The 17,500-nt window shown below is 37.8% G+C and overlaps 2 protein-coding genes across 2 annotated transcripts in view; one reads left to right on the top strand and one right to left on the bottom strand.

The window, feature by feature from the left end:
• LOC144979515 (uncharacterized) overlaps window positions 1-17,500 on the bottom strand; it is a 144,740-nt gene that overhangs the window by 65,025 nt on the left and 62,215 nt on the right. The gene's annotated exons all lie outside the window — the stretch shown is intronic.
• LOC144979517 (broad substrate specificity ATP-binding cassette transporter ABCG2-like) overlaps window positions 1-17,500 on the top strand; it is a 53,239-nt gene that overhangs the window by 4,971 nt on the left and 30,768 nt on the right. The window contains exons 3-8 of the mRNA XM_078926215.1: window positions 5,453-5,681; window positions 7,076-7,135; window positions 8,484-8,598; window positions 9,090-9,242; window positions 10,458-10,615; window positions 11,087-11,238. Of these exons, the coding sequence (XP_078782341.1) occupies window positions 5,453-5,681; window positions 7,076-7,135; window positions 8,484-8,598; window positions 9,090-9,242; window positions 10,458-10,615; window positions 11,087-11,238 (867 nt within the window). The remainder of the gene's footprint in view (window positions 1-5,452; window positions 5,682-7,075; window positions 7,136-8,483; window positions 8,599-9,089; window positions 9,243-10,457; window positions 10,616-11,086; window positions 11,239-17,500) is intronic.

Here is a 17,500-nt window from a genome sequence, read left to right on the forward strand (position 1 = left end):
TCAGTATTAGTTGAGATACAAGGTTTTTAAGATTCGAAAATTTTGAAATGGACGACAATAATTTCTTTCATTTTTATTGTGTAAACATTCAAGGCAAGCCGACCAAAGGTTGTTTTACGTCATCCTTTGGATTCCCATTGGTGACTATTTTTAGCGTCGAAGCGGATGTTTTCCTTTCCCTTTACTTTGGATTCACGAACCATACACATTATTTAATCGTAAATATTATTCAATTTCACTTGTTTTAAAGGACGCCTAGCGAGAAATGTTCTATAATATGAGATTTTTTCTGCATCTGATTTAATAAGTATAATCAATTGGTCTAAAACGGACGGGCAGACGGGAAGACGAGCAGAGGGATAGACAAAAACAGACTAGCAGAAAAGAGCTCAATAAATGCCGATGACCGGTGTTGACAAAGGACAGTGCTCCTTCTCCCCTCCTCCTGTTTTCTTTTCTTTCCAAAAATACTGCTATAATCAATTTGACGTTAGTTAAAACCTATTTCGGTCAAACTTGATGACAATAAAGAGTCAGCATACCACTTACATTGCTATAATTATCATCATTATCATCATCATCAACCACTATGATGCTGTATTGTGGCAAGTTATTTACTTTACGTTATTTACCGCAAAGGGACAATGGGAGAATGTTCTATTCGTACTGTTGTGTCCTTATGTAAGGCCCTGCACACATTTTTCCTGCTGATGATGGGTCTTTAACAGAAAGAACGAAAGAAAGAGAGAGAGAGAGAGAGAGAGAGAGAGAGAGAGAGAGAGAGAGAGAGAGAAAGAGAGAGAGAGAGAGAAAGTTATGAAAGAATATTGCATATGCCTAAGAAAGGAATGCGTTTGCATGATTTCAGATAAACATACAATAGCAAAAATAACTGCTCCCAGAGACTGGGACAAATGTTTGATATGCCAACAAGATAACACAGACCGTTTATAATGTCCCTCTAAGTCGAGGAGGTATGACAAAGGGCAAGGCTATGAAACTCTTTTTGAAGATTTAACACAATTCAATTCTTTGGTTTGTAATGAAAACAAGTTGGATGTATCTATTTCTTTTAATTCATCAGAAAGAAATGAGATTATTGAAAGCTTAAAACAAAATGATGTTAAGTGGCATAAGTATTGTCGTGTAAAATTTAATTAGGTCAGTACAGTAATGAGTAAAATTCTCTCTCTCTCTCTATCTCTATCTCTCTCTCTCTCTCTTTCTTCCTCTCTCTCTCTCTCTCTCTCTCTCTCTCTCTCTCCGTCTGTCCCGCTCACTCCCCCTCCCCCCCTCTCCCTATTTTATCTACTAGTTAGGTTAGTACAGTAATGAGTAAAATTCTCTCTCTCTCTCTCTCTCTCTCTCTCTCTCTCTCTCTCTCTCTCTTCCTCTCTCTCTCCGTCTCTCCCGTTCACTCCCTCTCCTCCCCCCCTCTCCCTATTTTATCTACTAGTTAGGTTAGTACAATAATGAGTAAAATTCTCTCTCTCTCTCTCTCTCTCTCTCTCTCTCTCTCTCTCCCGCTCACTCCCTCTTCCCCCTCTCCCGCTTTTATCTACTAGTTACAACATGAAATAACCATCAGTTAGCTACCGTAAATGTTTACCGGTGTATTTAAAGTTTTAGAACGCACATTGTTTTGTCGTGGTTATTTCCTCGGATAAGTAATGCCATATAGGAAAAATAAAAGTGCTAAAAACGCTCTGTTATGAAAAATTGTCAGAGTAGTTCTATATCAGGTGTTATTTATACGGGTCATAGCTACCTATATGGCAATTTTCAGGATTTCAGCCCCAATGTGCACGGTTTTAGCCTAATTTTCCCTAATACAATGACTATGAAGAAAATAATTGTTTTTACGCAGTTATTTCCCTTGTTTAATATAGCTGTAATAGGTAAAATCTAAGGCCCTAAACCGATACGTTATGATTGATTGCCAGAGTGGTTCTATATCAGATGTTTTTTCTATGGGTCTTAGCGACCTGTATGCAAATGTTCATGCTTTCAACCCGAATTTGCACGGTTTTAGCCTAATTCCCCCTACTATATTGCAAGACGGTTCAAGAGTCTGGAGTTTCGTTGATTCACAGCTTTTATGATGCTAGACGTTTCGACAGCCACATATGCTAACTTAAAACAAACAAACAAACAAACAAACAAACAAACAAACAAACAAAACAAAAAACAAAACAAACAAATAAAACAAATAAACAAAAAAAACAAAACAAAAAACAACAAAACAACAACAACAAAAAAAAAAAAGCCACCAAAAAAACCCACAAAAAATATACCTTTTCCAGAGCAAATATAACACGTTTCCAAAGCAAGTACATGTCAATTCAACACAAAAAATTGTATTATAGGAATATAATGAAAACAGAATGAAATAACACAAATTAAATTATCATCATCATCATCATCATCATCATCATCATCATCATCATCATCATCATCATCATCATCATCATCATCATCTCCCCATCAGTCAAGGGCCAAGGGAACTCACTCTGATTATGTCAACAAATTAGTTTCCCTGACGACAGTTTATCGTCTGCTACTTGATCTTCTGATTTCCGGTCAATAACAGTACCTTTTTACTTACGATTTACATTGAAATTCACCCAAAGCAAGATGCCGAGGCAACTTTACAACAAAATAAGTGATGAAGACAAGCGAGGTCTGTATAGAAGTTATGACAGAATTGAGGGTTTTATTCTATTCGCTCAGCAAATGGGAAAATACCAATCAGCAGCTTACTCAGTAAGAAGGCGATTGAACGGCCCGACCACAAAATAACTTGCACAAAGAAAAAAAAATAGAAATTCAATCCTGTTGAAATCGAACCCGGCACCTTCGATTTGGTATACAACGCCCTGATTAAAGATCCGTTACGCTTAGCAATGCGAAACTTTTATTGTCAGCACTAATTCTTCGATCACACACATCGAATGGAAAGTTGAAACTGTCGAGTTTTCTGAAAGAGGAAACAATAAACGATTGAAAATAACAAAGTCCTGTGCAATACTCTTCAACAGTCGTAACGTCACTTCCTTCCTAATGACGCATGGTAACTTAGTAACACTGGTTCTAAACTATCGGAACAATGGCGGACGCCAGTATGAAATATTTCTCCGGCGAGCATAAATTATAAAAGCGTATCCAGAGGAAAACCCCCCATAAATTTGATGTTTTGAGTTTTACACATTCTGATCACAAGACATATGAAAAGTTCTAGCCAGCATGAAGAATAAAAAGCAATGATTTTCTTTGTTTAGAACCAAGATGGCCGTCGTTGCTGGGCGGCGTGACACCAGACTATTGAATCGTATTCACCGAGAAAACTTTTCTTATGTACTTAAAAAAAAAACAAGTTTGGCAGAGTTCCTACAGAGCAGAAGCAAAACAACACGCCAGCTAGATAAAATTAGATTGAAATTGAATTGGAAAGTGCCGAATTTTATTTAGAATGTTGAATTTGAACTTGCCAACATTGATTTTAATTGGAAAATTTTGAATTTGCTCTGAAAGTGCCAAATTCTATTTGGACTATGTTTGAATTTGATCTAGAATGTCGAATTTGAACATGGCAAATGTTATAGTTGATCGGAAAATGAGTAATTTAAATCCATAATCAGAAGAATAATATAAGAAGGAAGAACTTCTATCTATATATATGCAGGTGCCAGTCAGGAGAGACCCGTGTTACACATCAGATGCTATAGGTTATATATCATACATAGATGTTTATCAAAAAATAATATAATATACAATATTAAATGTAACCTTACAATAGATGCTGTGCGCTTGGCTAAGAAACTCACAACATTGCCATCCGGATATATAACGGATCAACACACAAAGCAATGTGTAACATTGAACGTTTATCTTCAATCTTCTATGGCTTGTACTGTATTTGCAAAAGGCCCCACAGGCCCATCACTGCAAATGTTCAGTTACAGTCCAATCAACAACACAGGGAATAGTCACAGATTACTTTGATGAGTGAGTGCATTCAAAACTGTTTTGAAAGTTTCCAAGCATTCAACGTCCGTTATATCCGGTAGCAGGACATTCCAGTCATTTAGTGTTCGCGGAAAAGAAGCTGTGTTTGTACTGCCGTTTTATTAAAGAACACAGTATGTGCTTTTAGGTTAACATTGCATATACTGTGTTTTTAAAAATAACTGCAGAGTATGTGTCTGTTCTTGTAAATGGTTGTATGTATTGTGATGCATTGTATCTACGTGTAGCATACCTATCTTAGCCAAGCTCACAGCGTATAGAATGAATTGTGTGATTTTGTGAGCTTTGTTCACTCGTAGAAACCGTCGAGCGCCCCAATCGTTTATAACTATGAGAAAACATCAAGTGTGAACAGCATGACTGATCAACTTGAATGGAAGTCACTTCAAACTAGGAGAAAATTAGCACGCCTGACCATGAGTATAAGATACAAGAACAACCTGGTGGCGATTTCAAATCCTGATCTCCAAACACTGACACGAACATCCAGGACTTCCCACATGAACAATTGGATTCAATAGTGTGATGTCACGTCGCCCAGCAACGGCGTCCATCTTGGTTCTAAACAAAGAAAATCTTTACTTTTTATTCTTCATGCTGGCTAGAACTTTTCATACGTCTTGTGATCAGAATGTGTAAAAGTCAAAACATGATCAGATTTATAATGTTTTTTTTTTCCTCTGAATACGCTTTTATGCTCACGGAGAAATATTTCATAAGGGCGTCCGCCATTGTTCCGATAGTTTAGAGCCAGTTACTAAGTTACCATGCGTCATTGCGAGGGAAGTGACGTTCCGACTGTTGAAGCGTATTTCATCCCCCCTGTTATCCACCAAAGACCTCAGAAAATTCCCATTTTACCCCAGAACCATCACATATTGGAACAAGTTACATCTGCACCCACTTTAGATTTATTTACAGAGATTCTAGATCACTGCTGAATTCTCACCTTAATGTTATTGTTCATGTCAAAATCTTCACGAGAGAAGGTGGACAGTAAAGGAAGATCCAGATGTGTACTGTCCTCTTAATAGTGTTCACTGTGTTGGACACACCTAAGGGACTTTACCCTCTCTTTACCAACCATAGGAAAATCGTCACATTCGTTACGATGCAACCATTATCATCACAAACTACTTAGAAGAAAATATTTTTATAGCACAAAAAACTTGACACTGTAGTTTAGAGCTCATTTTGCTGGACAATATTATATAGAATAGAATTTATTTGTTGCTTTGCTATTTGAATTACTTAATCTATTTTTGCTCAGAGTGAGTGTAAAATATTTGATAGAATTCTGAAAACCGGCTGGTAAGGAGAGGGTTAATTTGTGATAAGTGAATTCACTTTAGAGCATAAAACAATAAATCAAACAATAAATCAGAAAGTACTTTCACAAGATCAATGAAAATTTTTTATTTCAAAGCGTTGGACATCCAGCAAGTTGAATCAAGCGTCATTGAGAAAGGCGCCAGTTCAGAGGAGAATGTCAGCCACAAGCATCGCCCCACACGAAAACTGACGACACTGATAAAGCGACAGTCGGTGTGGACGGGTGCGACCCTGTCTGCTCATGACATCTCCTACACAGTCAAGTTACCCGGGAAATGTTGTGGTGGAGAAGTGATGGAGAAACACATCTTGAAAAGTATAACGTAAGTAATATGTTATAGAGATATAATCATTTAAAAAATAAAATCCTTATATTCTTCCACAAGGAGACATTTGCCTAAAGGGTCTATTCCAAGGGAAGACTGGAATAACTAGGCTTTATCCATATTGCAGCGGCGCAAAGGCAACACGCGGTAGGGAGATGAGTCCAGTCCCCAATCAGCTGTGTCACGCTGTCCATAAGACATATTATGTTATAATATGGGAGTGATATTTATACTTGAATTTTTTATTTAACAAAAAATTAGGGGGTAGCGTGGCTCAGCGGTAAGGTCTTTGCTTCTTACCCGAATGGTACCGAGTTAGATCACCTGCCGCTGCGCTGTGTGGCCTTTAGCAAGTCATCTCGCCTAGCTCAATTTACTGCTCTGCACTGCGGCTGACGCCTGGGTTATTCTATTCTTCCATTGAAATAGGCCCAAGAGACAAATTTACCATATGGGATGAATAAAGGGAAATTTATTTATTGTTTATTATTTATTTTTTAACTTGGGATACGTTTATTTCTCTAACTAGTGGAGAACCAGAATGATTGTGGAAAACTAAAGCCTCTTGTGATCAGGTACACATCTATTTCAATGGTTATACCAATGTATTGTGGATATTAATATAGCTTGAGATAAATCTTTTGAGCAACAACGATCAATTAGGTCCATTAATAAAGCCTGTAAGAGCGCCCAAATAAATCTGACAACAGGGCTGCCAGATGGTAACTCCCAATGTCAAATAACCAATCATTTTGCTCGAGCAGATTTTACTAACAATCATTTGAGTCATCCAAAATGTTTCTTACTGATGGCAATCGTTGCCAACCGTAGCCATCGTAAACGCATAGCCTGACACAAGAACTCTCTCAGACTTATAGTTTGACGTCATTTTTTTAGGTTTGTATAGCGTCTGGTGAGTTGTCGTTAGTAGAGCTCAAGGAAAAAACAAGTTATTTCATTGGTTGAACTGTTGAATACAACTCACTATTTGATTTCTTTTGTGGCCAAAGACTTGTCTTTTGACGTCATTTTTGGGTCAGTGTCATGCTATACGTTGGCGATGGCGACGCAAGAATCCACTAGGACTTATAGCATGACGTCATGTTTATGGTTTGTGCAGCATCTGGTGAGTGGTTTGTAGAGCTCAAGGCAACACGTGATTGCATTGGTTGAACTATTGAATGCAACTCACGATTTGTTTTATGTGGCCAAAGACTTGTCATTTACGTCATTTTTTGGTCAGCGTCAGGCTAAACGTTTACGATGGCTACGGTTCTGGTGTCAGGTTAACGTGGGCACGGCCATAGCCTTCGTAATATTTATCACGTTAGAGAAGACAGGTCATATGTGTATTAGGTTATAAATCCAAATTTCTCTCTTTCCGTTCTCAGGGGTATATTCAAACCAGGATTGAACGCTATCATGGGATCTTCAGGCGCTGGGAAAACTACGTAAGTATCTCAACCATTATACCCCGACGTGTACATATGTCATATAGATAAACTTGCAGGTGGATATGAAACAGTTCTTAGGGCGTAGGAAGACTTCCAACGCTGGAATCAGTACGCAGTTCTGGGCTTATGGCTACACCGCCAAATTCATTTTGTCAACCCAGCTTCGGAAGTCTTCCTACGCCCTAAGAACTGTTTCATATCCACCTGCAAGTTTAGTTACTGAAAGTAACACCAGCCTAGATCCAATCCTGCTGGAACAGCTGAAGATTAGTAACCGCAGACCAAGAATGGGCCGAACCGGCGTCCAGACAAGGTTCTTCCTTCTCCTCCAACCCATTGGGCCTAGATAAACATTGTTGTAATGGACACTATTTTAGGAGAGTGAAGGAACCGATAGAACCGTTAAAATTAAAGGACCAATTCGTCCAGCGAGTTCCTCACTACAAATACCTTGGTGTAACGATTGATGACAGGCTCAAGTGGGATGAACACTTGAAAATAATTAGGCATAAGATCAGCAGACGTACATATTTTTTTATCAAAACTCTCTCAGTTTAGAATAGATAAAACCCTCTGCACATTATTTTATAGAGCAGTAATCGAAAGTGTTTTGTCATTTTGTATAACAGCTTGGGGTGGCAATTGCTTAGCAGTGGAAAGGAACAAAATAAATTCAAATATTAAAAAATCCATTAAACGCTATATAAATGATGTTGACGATGTAGATCTTTTATAGGAGAAATTTTGTATAAATAAAATAACTAAAATATTAAATGACCAGTATCATCCACTAAGACCATCAATTATTATGTCAGAAAGAAGTGGTCGCCCTTTCTCTATTTCAACGAAAACAGAGAGACACCGAAAATCTTTTCTGCCGTCCAGTATTAGGCTTTATAACAACAAGCAATAATCATTTTATATAATTATTTCTCATTTTTACTTTTTAAAAATATAAATATTAATTTATTAATTTATTTGTTTTGCAATCTTTTCAATTTTCAATTTATAGTGACAGTTTTAACTATTTTACAGTGTTGAAATTATTCATATTATAAAGCGCAGCTCTGGTTATGGAGCTGCTCCTTTTTTATATATATATACATCCTATTTCCATTGTATTTTTATCTTATGTGTAAATTATAACACGTCTGTACAAAAAATTTCCTACTACTACCACTACTACTACTACTACTACTACTACTACTACTACTACTACTACTACTACTACTACTACTACTACTACTACTACTACTACTACTACTACTACTACTATAATAATACGAATACTATATAATAACTAATCCTCATACGATACTTTTCTTTAACCTCAAACATCACCAAGATTTCTGAATGTGATCGCCGAACGCCTGAGGAGTGACAACATCAAAGGAAACATTCTACTCAACGGTCGCCGCATTCCACACAATTTCAAGTGTATGGTGGGATTCGTTGTTCAGGTATCTGTGGCTCTTTGATACGTGAAGTCTTTATAGTGATCAGGCTAGAATTTATCATTTCATGATGATGATGATGAGGAGGAGGAGGATATGAGGAGGATGAGGATGATGATGATGACGTTGTTGTTGTTGATGATGATGATGATGATGATGATGATGATGAGGAGGACGATGATGATGATGATGATGATGATGATGATGAGGAGGAGGAGGAGGAGGAGGAGGAGTAGGACGATGCTGATGGTGATGATGATGATGATGATGATGATGATGATGATGATGATGATGATGACTAATGATCTCATTCATCTGCAGTGTTTCATTCATCCTTTTCTGTTGATAAAGGGGAAACCCGAAACGCTCATTTGATCTGTTATTGTAATAATATTGAAGCTTACATTCAATTTCATATTATTTATTTGACCCTATGTATTTGGCGCTTTTAGCGCGTTTAGTGGATATTGCAAGATTGTTATCATTTTGTGCTGTAGGAAGACACAGTGATGGGGACTTTGACGATTAGAGAGAATTTAGCATTCTCAGCAGCTCTACGTCTACCTGCTAGGGTTGGAAAAAAGGAAAGTAAGGAACTGGTAGAGGACGTTATAAAAGAGTTGGGACTACAGAAATGTGCTAATACCAAGGTAAGACACCAAATGTTACTCCGACTTACGACTGACGTAAGTTTGAACGATAATTATACAGAATATCGACGATTTGAACTGGTAGAGGACGTTATAAAAGAGTTGGGACTACAGAAATGTGCTAATACCAAGGTAAGACACCAAATTGTACTCCGACTGACGTAAGTTTGAACGATAATTATACAGAATATCGACGATATGACCTGGTAGAGGAGGTTATAAAAGAGTTGGGGCTACAGAAATGTGCTAATACGTGTGAATAATAATTATGATCAGTGAGCGTACTGAACATCGTCTGATACCTTGAGCGTTAACAGTCTAATTGTTATAATTTAATGAGAAGTGATCATTAAAATGGCTGTCTAAAAACTATAACAAAGAGCTGAGTGACGTCAACATTTTGACAGCCATTTTAATGATTAGTTCTCACTAAATTATATCAGACTGTAAATGGAACAAAATTAACGTTATTCAGCTCTTTGTTATTGTTTTCAAGACAGCCTTTTAATGATTAGTTCTCTCAAAATTATATTAATCAGTCGAAATACGTTCGAGATTACAAACAATTTGTATTTTTGTACGTTACATCCGGTTGGTGGATGTTGTGAGTATTTTATCTAAATTCCCAGCATCAATAAGCTATAGCATACGGCATGAATGTTGCCTGTACAAGCGTCCCGTAGTTTCAGAACGATAGAATTTGTTTGGAGTTTTCGTCACCGTTTTTTCCAAGCGGACATCCTGAGATCTTGTCCACGGTCCGTCTGGATTTATTGCGCTTTTTGAGTTTTTTTTAAATATAGCGCTATATCCACTAAACGCGCCCAAAGCGCTTTACAAAGGGCCCCCGACCAAGAGCAACACTTAGCATGTAGGACGAGACATGACGCCTGTCAGGTCATAATATTACAATTTTTTTTCGGACAAAAAACAACGCTGTTAACGGCCAGGTATTCATTTTACACCGGAGTACGGTTAGAGAATGTGAGTAAAGAGTCTTTTCTTAGGACACAACTATGCGCCGAGAGAGGCTCGAACCCAGGACCTTCCGATCCGAAAGCGAGTGTCATACAAGACCACATAGCCGCATTTATCTTTTGACTTGTTGAAAGCCAATTAGTAGGCTGAAGACAGTTTTGGACAGTTATATTTGTTTTCGCTCATGGCTTTAAAGAAGTGCTTTCCATTAAATATGACTTTTTCTTTTTTTTACAGATTGGAACGCCTTTCATCAGAGGAGTGTCCGGAGGGGAGAGAAAGCGATGCAACATTGGGATGGAGTTGATTATCTCCCCTCCTGTTCTATTTTTAGACGAGCCCACAACCGGTCTTGACGCAGCCACAGCCAACTCGGTTATAAGGCAGCTCAAAAAGTAAGTGTCTTATTTCCGTAAACACAAGTCCATCATTTTGGTTCTGTTGTAGAAGTTTCATCGTGGCCTTCGTAAAGTTATGGCCTGATTCTGACCAAAAAATGACGTCAAAATGCCAGTCTTTTGCCACAAAAGAAAACAAATCGTGAGTTGTATTCAATAGTTCAACCAATGAAATAACTTGTTTCCATGAGCTCTACTAACGACAACTCACTAGGTGGTGCAAAAACCAAATAATGACGTCAAACTGCCAGTCCTTCTGGATTTCAGTATCAGGCTATAACATAAGGATGGCTACGGTTTTATCCGCTTTTAAATAAGGTTCCAAAGTCGTGACGTCACTTTCTTAGTGTGTGTGTGTGTGTGTGTGTGTGTGTGTGTGAGTGAGTGTGCGTATGTGTGAGTGAGTGTATGTATACAAATGGACAGTGATAGCATTCATATCGATGTATCTCTATCTCCACTTGACAGGGTGGCCCGAAAGAATCGAACCATTATCTTCTCTATCCACCAACCCCGCTATTCCATCTACAAACTGTTTGACAACCTGATGCTTTTATCCATGGGGCAGACAGTCTATCACGGGCCTGCGTCTCGGGCTTTGGACTTCTTTGAACAACAAGGTGAGATTTAACAAAACAATGTATTAGCGCCCTACAGGCGTCATGCCTCGTCCTACATGTTAAGTATTATTGGTGTCTTGGGAACCTTTGTAAAACGCTTTAAGCACATTTAGTGGATTGCTTTATAGAAGGAACGAAATCGACATCACCCAGGTGAATCAAAGCGCGAAACTCGTCTCTTTGAACTTTCTGTTTGGTCTCTGTTGCTGATTATGACACAAGCTTCTCATTGCTAGAAAGTAGTCAGTCCGTCAGAGCCATTAGGTAGCAATGACTATCCCGCACAAATCTTTGGGCCTCTTTTTCGCTCACGAAGTGCCCAAATTCGCGACAAAATATGGGACGAAGCCGTTTGGTATATGCTATTAAAAAAAAATTAATTACGACGCTGTTTATCGATGGATATGACTGAAAGTTGGCACACAGTTAGAAAAGAGGTCATTTTAGATTATGTCAAGCGACAAAACTCGTACGATTACCAAAAGACCGTTAAAAATAGATTTTTACTCTTTGGAGTAAAATATTTCTAAAACTACCGGGCGTGTAGGTTTTGTCGCTGACAAGGTAATACATGAACATTTCTTCTTTTAGGTTGTAAAATTTCATATGAATATGACGAGTACTTTTCCCGTATTTTTCAAAACACCATCCTAATTTGCTCTTTATTTGTAAAAGACAAAGCCATTTTGCCCCCCTACAGCCCGAATCACAAGTTCAAAACGATTTGGCACCAAAACAGCGGCTGAGCGAGTCGTGGCAAAGCGCTTTTGATTGGTTGACCTCGTTTTAAAGTTCATGACTAGTCAAAATGTCTGCGCGGTCTCACTGGCAGAGGGGTGTTTATCGTCTGCCATTGCGTTTGGGTTCAATAAACAACTGATAATTTGACTGTTTAATTTACAAGAATTTAAGAAATTATAATGTTCAAAGTTTTCGATTGCAATATGATCTACAATCTCAGCATGGGTTTAATTATTGTGTTCCAAGTCACGTTCTATCAGTAACCTTTGTCCCCTTGTCCAATTTCTCTTTTCCTTCTATATTTCTTTTGTTTACGTACGCAATCTCTCTCTCTCTCTCTCTCTCTCTCTCTCTCTCTCTCTCTCTCTCTCTCTCTCTCTCTCTCTCTCTCTCTTCTGTGTGTGTGTGTGTGTGTTTATATATAAGTTAGAACTCTTCTAATGTTTTCATAATTTTCTCTATCAAATTTGCCATAAAATTGCCAAATTTCAATCTTTTAATCCACTTATTACGCAAGATACAACCAAAGGTCGAAAAAAATGCCGAAAAAGCGTCCCATATTTTCGCGTTTTTTTCCTCTTGGCGGGTCATCCAAATAAATGACACCTTTGAAACTGCATAACTTGTTTATTTATGAATGGAATTTCAAAATTCAAAAACATTTTTACTCAGTGGAGATAGGGCTTTGATTTCAGACAAAAATTTTCCTCAAAAAGAGAAAAAAAACATTTTTCATAGTCATTGCTACATTAGGCCCATGGAGCCGGAAGTAATCCCGGTGTCTATAGCGTGAAACGGACAATAGCAATTGCTTGCTATCCTTTGGATAGGACGCTAGTCTATCGCAAAGTACTTTCTGCCAAATTTAACAGACTCAGCTATCCATTCACTGCTGGTGGACAGAGGAGGGGGGGGGGGGCAGAAAAAAAACCAAACTCGACTGCACCGGGATCGATCTTGGTCCCTTTGCGTGTGAAGCGAGTGCTCTACCAACTGAGCTATTGGGACCCCCCTTCTTATTACTAGACATGTTTCAAGTTTAAACCCTTTCCTTACCACCTAAAGGAAAATCGTCACATCCGTTACGATGTAACCAACAATTTTCTTGTTCTGATTTCATTTCTGTTATAGTTATAACTATAAAAAAAACTCGACACTGTGTTGCGGAGCTCATATTTCTGAACAAAATATAGAATATACTCGTTAATATTCTGCTTGAAAAAATATTTTTGTGTTGGGTGAGTATGCAGTTTCGGGTCAAATTCTGAAAATAGCTGGTAAGGAGAGAATTAATCCCGTTTATCCCTGACAATGAGAGAACCATGCGATCACGTCGTTTTGTCATTATTCAAATATCGTTTACATGGATAGCACAATGCCCCCCTCCCCCCCCCCCCCCAACCAATTCTCTCTCTCTCTCTCTCTCTCTCTCTCTCTCTCTATATATATATATATATATATATATATATATATATATATATATATATATAATATATGGCTCGAACCCGCGACGATACGGTAGAGTCACGATCTTCCCGGCCAGGCGGAGTTGTCGTACCAGTAAGGTCACAGGTTCGAGCCCCCCCCCCCTTACGCCGCCTCGATGTTTTTATTCTGTTGTCTTCTGGCACTTTCCTATTCACTTCATCTCTTGTTATTATCAATATTTAGGGAGAGGGGTAGACTAATACGGCATCTTTACGTTGTGTTCCGATTCCTATTGCTTGTATTTCTGTAATCAAGAGATGACGTGTTGAATCTTTCTCTGACGTCGATCTTACTTTTAGTTGCGTTTTTATGTTTTCATGGTGTTTGTTGTTGATGTTGTTGTTAGCTGAAGTATGATTTTGAACCCGAAACGTTCCATGTTGTTATTTTGTCCTTTTTTTTTTAGAGAAGCTGATTTATTCAATTTTGTTTGTGAAATGAAGTCTTTTACTAATCTTGTAAAAGACTTTCTAGTCTTTAGCTTGAGCGAAGCAAGTGACTAAAAAAAAAATCGGTTCTTATTAACGTTTCTAGTCATGGACTCCGTATAATAGATTTAGCCTGGGACGGCTCGTGGTTGGGATATTGATTGGCTAAATCGACTATTTTGTTGTGGTTAAGATTTTAATTGGAACCACGCCCAGTACATCGAGATTAGAACAACCAACCATTCACTTAATTAGAAGTGGCATTGGACAATTTGAAATAGGATTTTGAACAACAAGGTAGTTACATAATAAATTGCTTACTTTTAATTAGATTCCTCTGAACTCGTTTTGTTTGAAAAGAAAAAATAACTTAAATTGCCCATTTCGTTGTTTTGGAGTCTATCTTGGATGCAGCTATGTGGTCACTTTCGGATCGAAAGGTCCAGGGTTCGAGCCTCGTTCGGCATAGTTGAGTCCTTGGAACAGGCTCTTTCTCACATTCTCTCACTTTACTCAGGTGTAAAATAAATACCTAGCCATTAACAGCGTGATCTCTGTCGGAAAAAAAAATTGTATTATCGCCTAACAGGCGTCATGTCTCGTCTTACATGTTTTTTCTTTTTATTTTTGGTGCTGGCTGAGGAAGGCTTTTCTGGGTGGGGATCCTGACCTCCCATAGTGGGCAGGGAGGTAAATGCTATGTCTTCTATCCCCCCATACCCGTTTTCCAATTGTTTTCTGTCATTGTCTTGGAATGAGATTACTTGGTTTTGTCCTGTTCCTTTCCGGAGTTCCTTGGCTGGGAGGAAAACAGTCGAATATATAGTACTAATAGTTATAGTTTTGGGAGATGATATTTTTTTCCTTGTAAATCATCTCTCTGTTATGCATTGTATTATGTTTAGTTTACATATTATATTATATGATTGGTAAACATTTGAGTGCATTCCTCTTAGTTGGGACCTGTGCTTGTGTCTGGATGAGACTTTTAGGTGATCTCAATCTAAGTACTTTACACGGTGTGCTCTTGGAACCTACATCTGTTCCCTATTCGAACCAATTCCCCTTTGTCTTATCTTTTCTTTTGTGCTTTAATTTTAATTCTAGAACTTTTTACTATCCCATTTTCTTCCTTTTTACTGGCGCTGATATGACCTTAATGTGTTGCAAGCGCCGTAAAACCCTTAAAAACAAAACAAAACAAACCAGGAAGGGTTTTGAGTCTAATACGATACGTGTTTTTTTTCTTTATTATTTTTTCTTTGAAGCTGTTAAAATAATTTTGTTTGTCGGTTATTTCTTATTATCCCACTTTAATTGTCCATCATAATTGGTGTCCGTATCCATGGTGACGGCTAGTGAGTGTAAACAAAGTAATTCGCGCGAATTAATAGGCGTGTTTTTTTAATGAGAAAAAGTTAATGAGAGAAAGAAGTCAACAGCGTGACACTTCCATCCCTGTATGGCCTTGAGTAAATTCTTGCCGGATTCTTGCAACAAAAACAATAAAAACAACAACAACAACAACAACAACAACAACAACAACAACAACATAAATTCATGCTTTATCATGGACAGAAATCATTTTTTCCAAAATGGCGATCGATTGAAATAAGCAAAACAAAACAAAACAAAACAACAAATAAACAAACTGAATCCTACACCCCCCTCCCAAAAAACCCCACAAAAAACAAAACAAAACAAACAAACAAAACCAACAACAACAAAAACCCCGAAAAAATAAACGAAATGAAAAAAACACCTGTGCCTTTATAATGCGATATAGACTACTAAGCGTGCTCAAAGTGCTTTACAAGGGGTCCCAATTCTTCTCTACACACTGTCATCATAAACATCACAGCCATCCTCCAAGTCACCATCATCATCATCATCATCATTATCATCGTCATTGGATCCTAAGCACAGCTATTGTCGTCAGCACGACGTGTACATATTTGCAGGTCTGATAACCCAATTCCTTAAGAGCTCATTGTTGTAATGGAAATCTCAAAAAAATAAAAAAAATGACGCAAAATATTGTTCATTATTGAAATGTTAAACGAGGCCCATAAGTGGATTCGGGTGTCAGACCTGCATATATGTACACCTCGCATCAGCATCATAATGTATTTTTATTCATTTTTTTTTCTTTTCATTTTTATATTCGCACATCCACTCAGTTACACGTTATTTATACACTTTATTCTCTCTTATTTAAAATTTGATTTTTATGGTGTTTTATAAAAACATTAATTTTAAGAATTTGTGTTTGATTCGTGTTTTGTATTGCGTACTGCCTTAAAGTAAAATAAAAATAAACTTTGAAGAAACTTTGCATAGACTAAGAAATTAAGAAGGCACCAGTATAGATAGAACGAAGATGACGTCACTCATGTCTTTGTTATTGTTTTTTGCCATCCACGTTTATGAGTAGTTTTCACTAAATTGTATGAACCGGACTATACAAGTTCATGGATTCACATAGTTTTGTGTGTTGGTCCGTTATACTTCCGGATGGCATTGTTATGAGATTCTTAGCCAAGTGCATAATATCTATAGATAGTATGCGATTGGCTAAGAAACTCATAACATTGCCATCCGGAAGTATAACGGACCAACACACAAAACTGTGTGTATCCTTAAACGTTTATAGTCGGTTTAATACAGTTCAGTGAGCATTACTCATAAACCCGGATGGCAAAAAACAATAACAAAGACCCGAGTGACGTCATCTTCGAACTATCTATAATATAAAGAACTGAACAAGTCTGTTAAAGGTACCAGACAAAGAATGAAAGAAAAATACAAGAAAAAAGAAAACCCATTCCAAAAAACTAGTCTTCCTTCTTTCTTACTTTGTCTGGCATCTTCAACACATTTGTTCAGTTCTTTATTTTGCATAGACTCAACGTTATTCTCACATTATCACATACCACTGGGTAACCTTTCTCTCCGCACCGCACGACGCCTTAGGATCGATTCTCACACACCACGAAAGTTATTATTGACTTTTTAATAGCTCGACATTTGTCTACCCGTTTTCATGTCTTATCATAGTTGTTTTCCATCCCTGCTCCACACACTTTTCTCACGGCGACAATTTTCAAACAAATTATAATTGGCTTCAACAGTCATGACGTCACTTCCCTCGTAATGACGCATAGTAACTTAGTAACTGGTTCTAAACTATCGGAACAATGGCGGACGCCCTTATGAAATACTTCTCCGACGAGCATAAAAGTGTATGCAAGGGAGAAAAAAACCCATTATAAATCTGATCATGTTTTGACTTTTATACAATCTGGTCACATGACATGTGAAAAGTTCTAGCCAGCATGAAGAATAAAAAGTACCGATTTTCTTTGTTTAGAACCAAGCTGCTCGTTGTGGGTGGACGTGACATCAGACTATTGAATCCAATTTTGTTACAATCAGATGATTGTTGATGAGTAGAGAAGGACCAGAGGATGGCAGAGAATAACAACTTTACAGCATTGGGGAATTGAACCCACGACCCGACTTTTACGGCACCTCGGCCTGGCTACTATGTGCGGCTAGATGGTTTTGTGGTATGACACTCGCTTTCGGATCGGAAGGTCCTGGGT

Source organism: Berghia stephanieae, chromosome 9 (assembly GCF_034508935.2).
Source record: "Berghia stephanieae isolate SIO BIC M18660-M18661 chromosome 9, UCSD_Bste_1.3, whole genome shotgun sequence".
In the NCBI taxonomy this organism is placed as follows: domain Eukaryota; kingdom Metazoa; phylum Mollusca; class Gastropoda; order Nudibranchia; family Aeolidiidae; genus Berghia; species Berghia stephanieae.